The sequence below is a fragment of the Cyclopterus lumpus genome, chromosome 21 (assembly GCF_009769545.1).
Source record: "Cyclopterus lumpus isolate fCycLum1 chromosome 21, fCycLum1.pri, whole genome shotgun sequence".
In the NCBI taxonomy this organism is placed as follows: Eukaryota; Metazoa; Chordata; class Actinopteri; order Perciformes; family Cyclopteridae; genus Cyclopterus; species Cyclopterus lumpus.
The window spans coordinates 17343662-17354528 of record NC_046986.1 but is presented as its reverse complement, the minus strand read 5'-3'; the positions used below and the strand labels follow the sequence as shown (position 1 = coordinate 17354528).

Below are 10867 nucleotides of genomic sequence, written 5' to 3'. Positions count from 1 at the left end.
CCATTGCCTTATTGAAGACCTTTCTTGGTTTAGCAGGCGTGATTACTGCCTACAACACGCCACCACTCTTAATTGTAGATTTTACAAACTGTGGAGTATCATTAAATCCCCTTCATTGTTGACCGACTGCTGCAGACATGTGACTAAATTAAATATAAAATTCTTCTCACTTGTTTCTTAGAGCAGCAGCACCATCCTGTGGTCAAACACTGTAAAAACAAAAACAACCACCAAACAACTCACAGGTGATACTGTACATATACTGTATTTCTTTATTTACAAAAAAAACACTCAGCAAAACAAAGTGCTAGATAACATTTTGTACAAAAACAAACATTAAATGAACAAGATAACTGATTTCGAGTCAGACAGACAGATGTTTGTAGACTTTCAGACAGGGATGTCCACATTCTCGTCACCTCTCGGGAATCCCTCCACTTCCATTGTCATCAAAAACTCTGCAAAGAAAAACAAAACCATCACATCATTATATTACTTTTATATTCACCTTTAAAAGCAGATGCTGATGTTAGTGAAGATCCCATAGATTCACCAACAATCCAGTATGACAGAGATGGTTTGCACAACTTGCACTGCTGCGTCTTTGGAACAAAATATCTTTTTTTCTTTCTCCCATCCATCTTACATACTGGCCTCCCTTCCCTGATCTTCATCCTGACCCTGATGGAGCCTTGGTCCAACAATAAAGTTGCTCTTTACACTATTAAGTGTTGCTTCCGCCTTAATGAACATGGCTTAATGTATGCCATCACAATAATGTGAGAGATGCTATAATCACACAGCTATTCACCCATTAAATCTAAAAATTGAGAGGTTTCCTCCTCTCATATTACTATCTGTCTTTTAAACACCTCTAGTTTACATGCGTGTCAGCCATCATGCATATCTTGAATTTGCTTTGAATCGGTTCAATACATGTCTGTCTCCAAAGATTTAACCTGACAGTAATGTGCAGCACAATATCTCCACCTACCTTCTGTGTAATCGATGTCGGGCCGGGTGGAGACAACAGCCCAGGCCAGGCCCACCAACAGCGCCACCACCAGGTTCACCACAATCCACGGCCGCAGGATCTGCTGCTCTGAGCCTGGAGGCCTGGAGGAGGGGAGAGTCAATACAATACATTACATTACAATACAATAGACTATAGTACAATATGGTGCAGTACAAAGCAATACAGTACAATACAGTGGAACATAACACAAGTTCTCACCACAGAGTCTCGTTGGCTGTGGGATAGAGGTTGATGCGATCGCTGGTCATTTGCTGACTGAGGGACAGGATCAGGGCGATGAAATATACTGAACACAAAGACAGGAGATGTAACACATCCTCATGATCAACTTCTTCATCCACATCATCTTCTTTGTCTTGTCTCACTTACAGAAAGAAGCCAGAGCAGCAGGGTCCAGAGTGAGGAAGCCTCTCAGTGCCATGGTGGCTTTGGCCAGGTTCACCCTGCAGGTGAGACCAAACACAACGCTGTTAGTCTTTACTTTACTTGAGTATTTTCATTTTATGCAACTTTATACTTGTATGCCACTTCTTCTTAAAGGCAAATATTGTATGTTTTTTCTGCTCCACCATTTTTCAAGCAGCTCCAGGTGTGTTGACTTTAAAGTATGAAGTGTTCCTTCATGTGTTGTGAAAATGCTACTTCTTGGTCTAAATAAACTATTTAAATGCTTCATCACAAAGCTGAAAAAGGGCAGTTTTTCTGATGCGTGGTTCTTATACAAACATATGAGGATTTTATAGAATACGATGCATTTAGAAGAAAATATATATAAAAGGAGTTTAAATCAGCCAAACTTAAAAAATCAGCCAAACTTAAAAAATGTACAGCAGTGAAATGAAACATAGATATTATTGCAGCAGTAACCACAGACCTGTCGAATGCCGACACGGTGCTGATGGCCAGCAGCAGGTACAGCAGAGACTGAGCTGGGTAGGCCAGTGGGTGATACTGCTGCAGCAGGTTGGGCAGCATTGTCATCTGCTCACCCGCCAGCACATACACAACAATGATGTTCCACACTGCGTAACCGGCCAGGAAGCCGTGAGAGAACAGACCAACCACCCTGCAGAGGGAGAACACACACACACGAAAACATGTGAGAGAGGAGTTATCTAATAGTACATAGCATACAGTATATGTATGTGTTTGTGAGTGAGTGCAGACCTGAAGCCACTGTGCACCCTCATAGCGACATCTCTGGTGGTCCAGATCTGTCTGGGGTCCATGTAGTCATCCATCATCTCTGAGTGTCGGAGCTGCTCAACTCGCTCTGCTTGGAAACGCCCTGCACGCACACACACACACGCACGCACGCACACACACACACGCACGCATGCACGCACGCACAAACTAAGTAATGTATTATTTTATGAACCCTAGAACAAGCTTGTGGGTTTGCTCTTTTAAAATAAAAATACAAACTACATGAAGTGGGACAAAATACTACAAAAGGACAGAAGAGTATGGTAGTTAAAATTTAAAAAGTCAATCACTAATGAATGTTGATTTATTCTCTCCAGTTTATGTAAATTCACACTTTCTCTTTTATAAAAAAGTGTATCATTTTATTTTTGCAGTGTCTTTGTGGTTGTTGGCCCAAAACAAATAAATAAATGTCCAAATGTGCGAACATGCTTGCGTCTGTGAGTGAGTGAGTGTGCATCTCTGCGCCCGTCTGCTGCAGAAACTGCGCAATATTTTGGCCTTGCCAGTTATGGCTGCGTGCTCAAGGACCTCTGGTGGTTGCGGTAAGTCACAAACACTTTATTGTTCATTGTTGTCTCGACAGAGGGGTTATCAAATTGATGGTTTTATTCACTGAATCACACAATACGCCAGGTTGTTGCAGACACACCTGTCGGCACTCTTGTGAGTGTTTGTTTTCACGGCCAGCCTCATCTTTCACACTCACTGTTTCTCTCCACAAAGACTTTGCCGACCGGCTGGCTGTGTCCATGAGGGGCGGAGAACAGGGAATGCTGGGGGATCGGAGACTGGCCGCCCGTGATGATATCGTCGTCCTCGGCTCCCAGATCACTGCTGTAGTGCTCTGCCGCCTTCGCCTTCCTGCCACGTGATTTAAGAAAGAGGGTTTTTTATTCAAAGCAACTCAGAAGTTTAGCCACACTGTCTGGCTGGAGATTGAAATACCTCAACAACCATTGGATTGTGATGAAGTGTGGTTCAGGAGTTCCCCTCAGAATGACTTGTAATAACTTTGGTGAACCTTTGACTTTTCGTCTCGTGACATCATCCGTTCAACATTCTCATTAACGCATTAAACTCACTTCTTCCTTTTCGTCTTTCTGGTTACAGCAACAGTCATTTCCTCTCCGTCCATGTCGGGCTCGGCCATGTTACCGTTTGGCACGTCGGCATTCTCTACTTCCAGATCTGAACAAAACGTGACAATACAAAGAAATTCTTATTCAATACATTTCTGAAGAAAATCCTCTTTTTTACTGCGACATCTTCATAAGGAGGAACAGAAAAAACCTTCAGTTCATGAAACCCTCTGGATTCAGGGATTTGATTACTTTTTTACCTTCTCGTGCATGTGGTCTCTATAATGTGTTTGAAGTAAACTTTAATTGTCAAAATCTGTTTTATCCACAAAATATAACTGAAATTGTGAAAACTACTGGATGGATGAAATGTGGGGATGACTTAATAACCTTGTTGATCCTCTGACTTTTCATCTAACGCCTTCTTTAGGTACACATTTAACTCAAAACTCTTTAATATTAACAAATGTAAAATACCTGAAAAAACTAATGGCATTCCCATCAGATTCAGCTGTACTTTTTACTGCTGATTATCGAATGCCAGCGTGCTAGCAATACAAACTTAGCTGGTGGTGAATATGAGAAACATTCACTGCTAAATATGAGCATTTTAAAGCAAAAAAAGTCAGAAACACTTAACAAGAAACAACTTTAGCCTATACTGCAAGTCTTAAATCAATAAATTGTGTTGCATATATTTTCTTTTCCCATTGTATCACCCCTGTGGGCTTCCCAGCAGCCTAGAATGCCAACTTTGTTTGATGGAGCGGAGAACAAAGATGGAGGTACTAGTGTGGGAATGAAACTTAGCCCCTCACCCTGCTTTTTTCTTTTACTAACACAAACACATGTTAATCGTAGGTTCTTAAAAAAGGTGGCGGGATTAACAGTTGGTGCATTGTTTCTACCAATAGTAGGCGTCCTCTTCTTTTTCCTCTTCTTCTGTGGTGCTGGATCCTGCGGTTCTGGAGTCAACGGGTCTCTGCTGACAGAGTGGCTCCTATTGATCACTTCGTCCGTCTCCCCCTCCAGACCAACTGTAGTGGAACAAAATATAGTTAAATAGAGTAGAAGAGAATGGAGTTTGGTGTGGAGCTGCTGGGGTCACCTCTCACCTTCTCCCTGCTCATCTCCATCGATGACTTCCTTCTTCGGCTTCTTCTTCTTGCTCTTGCCGGTTGGCATGGTTTCTCTGTGATAGGATCAACAGTTCAAAATGTCATGAATAAAATCAATTACCCAGATCTTTCAGCATGTAGCATCCCTCTTTATTTATTTTTTTTTGTGTGTGTATTTAGGTCAGTTAATTAACGTTTAACGAGGATCTTGAGGTGGCTGGATGGTGACGCCTGTTTGAGCTAATTGGATTAGCATGAGCTTTGAGGACAGCTGGTGGAACGAGGCTTCAGGTTACACGCTGGAGAAAGACTGTACATTGCAGTGAGTGAGCAGTCTACATTTTGAAATGATGATTTCCACGTTCCTGTATGGCTTTGCATATATAGTTAGACATAGCCTGTGTTAGGGATGTTGATCCGATCACTGTGTGGACACTGAAACCAAAGTAACCTGCATTTTGGTTTTCTTATTTCTTGTTCACTTTCACCTGAAACATTACAATGCTAAAGCTTACTTAACCCCACATGTGGTTAATTGAGGAAAACCAAACCTACGATTAATAAACTAAAGATACAGACTCACATGTTCACATACCGTATGTGATTTATTTGTCCAGGTGAGCATGAAGGTGTTCTATTTTCTTCTTATGTGATCAAATCAGAGTTAATTTGTCTTACATAGCCACATACACATTTCCAGCCTTGGCTAAACAATAAAGGATTGAATTGTTTTCTATTGTATTTTATTCTATTCCTCTTAGTGAACTCTTGGCTGGTAGTAAACATTAAAACAATAGTTCCACATTTTGAGAAACACAATTTGCTTTCCTGCTGAGAGTAGATTGACAAGTTAACACTGTCTTTTAAATATGAAGCTACATTCAGCAGCCAGTTAGCTTAGCATAAAGCTATCGCATCATGTGACTCAGCAAAAGAGCCAATAAGCTCATTTCTGAAAATGTCACAAATACTTTATAAAATAACAATTTTAATATTTCTTCAAGTGTCATTTTATCAGTTAGTTGAAAAGTATGTCCATGGGGCAGAAAGACATGTCAGTCCATGTGGTTCTTACATGGTGGTTAACATGCCGTAGCTGGTTCATTAGAAACAGAGAGCATTTCATTTGGACTCGTCATAGCATGGCACCTTGAACTTTGACCCTCTATATGTCTGCTGCCTAAAGCATTGTGGGTCCTAATAGCCAGCAAAGCATGCTGGCTTGTTTAATGCAAAATGCAGTTGGACATCCTTGTATTTTGGGCAAAGTGCATTTGACATACATATAGGGGCATCTAAATCTACTTCTGGCATACTAAATGTTATGGTAGAGTATTGGAATGCATAAAGAGTAAGTTGTAGTGGATGGACGGGTCAACTAAACATTGAACTCTAACACGGGGGGCGATGTACGTGTTCTATTTCAAACCACGTCTTGTTGTAGCCATACACCCAAACATTTATGTCCACCACCTGCGTGGCATCTCTTGACAATGCTGCTCCATGAGCATACATTTTCATTTTGTGTTCATGTTTATTAAATGTTGTGCATCTCAGACTCTGCATTAAATGTTTATATTTATTTAAAATGTAGCATGCTTGATTACAACTTCACTTAGGTTTGATGCTTCTGGATAGTGACTGTAATAAAATATTTCAAATTCTACACCTTGTTTATGAAAAAGTGGAACAATCACCATACCAAGCACATTTTCTAAAAGGGTATTTAACGGTGTATTTCAGTGAATCAGTGACAGTGCTCACCTGTGCAGCTGACTTGGTCTGCGGCTCTGAAGAAACAGACAATCACCACCTCCCCCTTCCGTCTCTGATCAAGCCGAGGGAAAGTGTCTTAGGGTTAACCTCGGTGCAAAATCTCAACCCCCTTCTTCCCTTTATGTCTCCGTCTCTTGTCAAATCCCAAAAGGTGGATTAAAGATGGCTGGTTCACTGTACAAGTCTTTTAAACTTGAATGGATGAATCCAAAGTGAGGAGATAAAGTGAAGCAGAAAGGACAGCGAGCTGTAGGACTCGTCCCGGGGTCTTAGAGTAGCAGGTGGATCGTGTGCTGAGCCGTGGCAGCTTCTGGGAGCTTTGTGGTTGGTTGATCAGCCGTGGTGATGTCACATGCTGGTCATGCTCCAAAGTAGCCATGGATGCTAATAATCCCTCACTCTGCTCTCCTGACAATCTTTTCTTCAACAGATCGAATCTTTTACTCACAAATGGGTCGAATTATTAGACTGATCATGTTTTAGAATTTTTTTTTCCACTGCAAATGAATGCCAGGACTGCAATGTGAGGAACAAACCATTAAGATTGTATTTACTCATATTTGTCGAAAGCTTTTTGGTCGTGGTAAAGAAAAGGGAGAATTTATTAGCATTATTTGGTCATTTCTTTAGACACAACACAAATACAGCCTCCAGCAAACAAGAAGCATATAAATAATCACCAACATCTGCAAAAAAGAAAAAATACCCCAATAGGATGAGACAATTAAGGGTTAATGTCTTTTAAAGTTTGTTTGATTTAAAAGTTTATGATGCACAGTAACCTGGAGGAAGTCTGTTCAAGTTCTGAGTTTCATGGTGTGGTCCCGGGATCTGCTCTACCTCCAGAGTCGCCCGCTTTGGTCACGACTAGAGCTGCACTAGACTAAAGAATCTGAAGAGGGTATCGTTAGCGTTTAATAAAGTTAAATAATGTAGTTGTGATGGATCAGCTGGTTCCAGTATTAGCATTTTGTGATAGAACCATTGGAATCTCCTGAATAAATTGCTGATAATAAAGACACACACAATGAATTTGCCATTTATATTATGATTGAAAAACTTAAAATTAATAAATAAAAATGCTCCAAAAGAGATTTAGGCAGTTCAATCCATTTTAAATTTTTATTGAATGTTATTTCAATATAAACAAATGACCACATAATTTGTTGTACCTTGCAAATATAAAAAGAGATGAGTAAAGATTAGGAGAAAATCAAAGAAAAATACATTTTGAAAAATATTTACTGAGATTGCTGAAATTAGAAATGATGCTAAAAGTGGAGATTACATGAGAATTATATTATATATTTATGAGATATGAAAGGAGATATGGTGACAAAATGAAGATTAGGTGAGGTAAAGTAACAGGAAATTAAAGGCAATGAAGTGAAATGGACAGAGAGATGAGAGATGATAGTACGAGATGAGATATAGAGAGAAGATTGGAGACAATAAGGAGCGAGATGAGATCAAATTACATTTAATGATATGATCAAATAAGAAAATACAATAAAAGGATAAGTTAGATGAAATTAAATAAAAAGGTAGAGAAACTTACTATCTAAATGTCTTTTGCACAAGGATATGATTTTAACATACCATAACAGACATTCTGCCCTCTGCTCACCCCTTTCCCAAGTAAGTAGAGAACTACGGTGGCCTTGAGGTAAAGTACAAATGTGAAAGTCTCCGTTTCACGTGATTAAAAGCTCAACTGAATCTAAATTAATCTGACTCATCTTTGGAAAAGAAAAGTTTAATTAATTTAAAGTCTGCACATTATTAAACATTTGCTATGCAGACTTCACAAAAGATGCAAACTATGAAAAAAGAACATGTATCAATATTTCTAAGTGTTGCTTACCTCTAATGCTTTTGGTCCTCAGCCTTGGGACTCTTGGTCCTGTTCGGCGAGGCCAGTTTACAGGTTGAGAACTTGGGAGTCTTGGTCTATAGTGTTCAAAAGAAATGTATACAATTAGCATTTGCCCAGTGTACAAAAACAATTTAAGATTTAAAACAATACACGACAATGCTCAAAAACGATCTTTAACTTCCTGAGAAGAGCAATTATTAAAAAAGGTATAGGATTTCTACATGGACTGAGTTATCAGAATCCGGGAGATTCATTCCCACCATTTTCATTGGAGGAAAGGGTTCTGGTCCATCTATAGAATATAAGAAGGTAGAACAGAAAAAACTAAATGCTTACTTACAGTATTATCTCAAATAGTGTCTGGGGCCTTTAGTTATCTCAGCTGCAGAGGGTACAAGACCTATATTTCTATTTGGTCATATTTTAGAATGAAGCTTCTTTAATATCTAATATTCTCATTACAGCATTAGGCCGTTAAGAAAATAACTCAAAACTTCATATTTTCCTTCCAAACTGAAGGCCCCCAAATGTCCTCAGATGTAAACAATTCAGTGACTTGCACAGTCTTCATCGAACTTAAAAATGTAGCTGCTGAAATCAAAATGTATTAGACATTAACACAAAAAAGGATGCGTAAACCAAAACTGTAAAGTGTTGCAAATAGCACGATCATATTGTAGAATTTATTAAATGAAAGTGACAGAAATGTTCATTGGGGTTATTGGTCATCGGACACCAGGAGTTTATTCACATTTATTCTTTTCTCCTCGAGCCTTTAATTGTTTGTAGCGAGCGCATGCACATCAACATCAACTAGGCCCTACGAAACCTTTGAATAAGAAACAAAATCTAATTTTTCAAGGTGAAATGTATTTAAATATGCGACCAATACGTTACAGTTGTTGCAAATTAAAAGACTATTAATGCACTTTCTTTCCCCAGATAAAACTGCAATGTCTCATTGGAACAGCCTTTAATTTAGTATACTGATGAACCAATTTGACTTAATCATATCAATTGCTTTCATGATGAAATACACTAAAGTGGAAAAATACATATTTCTCAAAGAGATATATATATATATATATATATATATATATATATATATATTTTTTTTTTTTTTTTGTGTGGTAATATTCAGTTAACGTGGACGCCACAACAGCAAGAGAGCTTAAAACACCCTGACTGACTGGTCCCCATTATATCACAAAAACTAGATTGTGCTTCGACTGGATATATCTTAATGATTAATCAAATGGGAAAGATTAAAAAACGAAAACTAATTCAGGGCATTTAATACCATCATCTAATAGGTCGATCTGAGGAGCATCCTCTGTTGTTCTAGAGATCTCAGCCTCAGAAGACTCAGTGATGGTCTGTGGTCCAGCCTGTAGAAGGAGTTCGACATAAAGTTTGATTAGCAGTAAAACTATTTCAATAACTATAAACCATGAATACAATATACAAGAAAATGTCAAATAAACCCAGATACAGTACCAGTAAAGTTATCACATGTAATACAGCTATGTACACGACATGCATCCTCTTTTAAATGGTGCCTATTGCTTAAAGACTAAATTAAAGTTTTCAAAACAGAAAAGTGTTAATACAATGGGTAATATTAAATAGGAAACTTTAACAAAAGTTTAATCAGACTGGAATTATATCCAGAAGTTAGCAAACCTAATATAAAATCAAAAGCATTCATGGTGGGAGGAAAAGATGATACCAGGGGACAGACCCAAATGCAGATAAGACACGGGGAAACGTAAGTGTAAAAAAAAAAAAAAGTGGTTTTAATAAAGGAATGTCCAAAAACAAACATGTCGATGCCAGGAGAGTACAAAAGTAGTAACTGAAAATCCAAGAAACCAGAACAGGCAAACCACAAAACAGGATCAGTTAGATCAGACATGTGCACAAGGTACACAACCCAACACCGAGATGAGGTGTTGGAAACATAACAGGGTTTAAATACACCGGGGAGGTGAAAGGGATGAGACACAGGAGGATTCAACCAGAGGCAGATAATTACAAAAGTCAGGAATGGAAGTGACCACAGAACACAAGAGGGGCAGGAAACCCCAGACTCACGGAACCAGGACTTTGCTGCGGCCCGGCCCGGCACTGCCTGGAACCGGGACTTTGCTGCAGCACGGCCCGGTTGCTGCTAGTACTACTGGAACAGGGGCTTTGCTGCGGCCCGGCACGACAGGAACCAGGCGACAGTGGGCTGGCGGAGTCATCCGAGTTGCAGACTGAGCTAGGAAGCTGGCAGATGGCTGGGGAACTGGAGGCTAGCTGGCTGAGAGGCATGCTGGTAATCAGGGGTGTTTAGAAAATATTTAGCCGGTTAGATAGCAGGTAAATAATTTACACGCAATGACATTGATGATGCCTCTCTACATGCAAACCTCAGAAGAGTCTTCAATCAACCTTCTTGGGGCTCTCCTCTGCCCATTCCTACAAAAGGAGGGAATAACAGTCAGTAAATCTCCTGAAATAAACCAGTTGCTGGGTCCATATTTAAGTTGGGGCAAAAAGGTAACGGGATGGACCAAAGTGCAAATAGACACGGTGAAAAGAAGGATTATAAACAGTGACTTAATTAAGAAATGTCCAAAACGAGTACAAAAGTAGTAAAAACCAGAATGGGCAAACCGACACGCAACAGGATCCCAGACTTGTGCCCGAGGGATACGAACCAACACAGGGTTTAAAAACACCAGGGAGGTGTAAGTGATTAGATGCAGGAGGATTCAATCAGGGACAG

At 39.5% G+C, this 10867-nt stretch overlaps 1 protein-coding gene across 1 annotated transcript; it reads right to left on the bottom strand.

The window, feature by feature from the left end:
• Positions 1 to 390: 390 nt before the first annotated feature.
• On the bottom strand, positions 391 to 10410 carry LOC117750612 (transmembrane protein 237A-like). Its single transcript, XM_034561880.1, has 13 exons — positions 10189 to 10410; positions 9395 to 9482; positions 6207 to 6270; positions 4440 to 4516; positions 4233 to 4361; positions 3328 to 3433; positions 2952 to 3106; positions 2204 to 2324; positions 1911 to 2102; positions 1406 to 1479; positions 1235 to 1322; positions 995 to 1116; positions 391 to 458 (listed from the first exon to the last, which is right to left on the bottom strand). Exons 1-13 carry the CDS (start codon positions 10408 to 10410, stop codon positions 391 to 393), a joined length of 1506 nt encoding a protein of 501 aa, XP_034417771.1.
• Between the last annotated feature and the right edge of the window lie 457 nt (positions 10411 to 10867).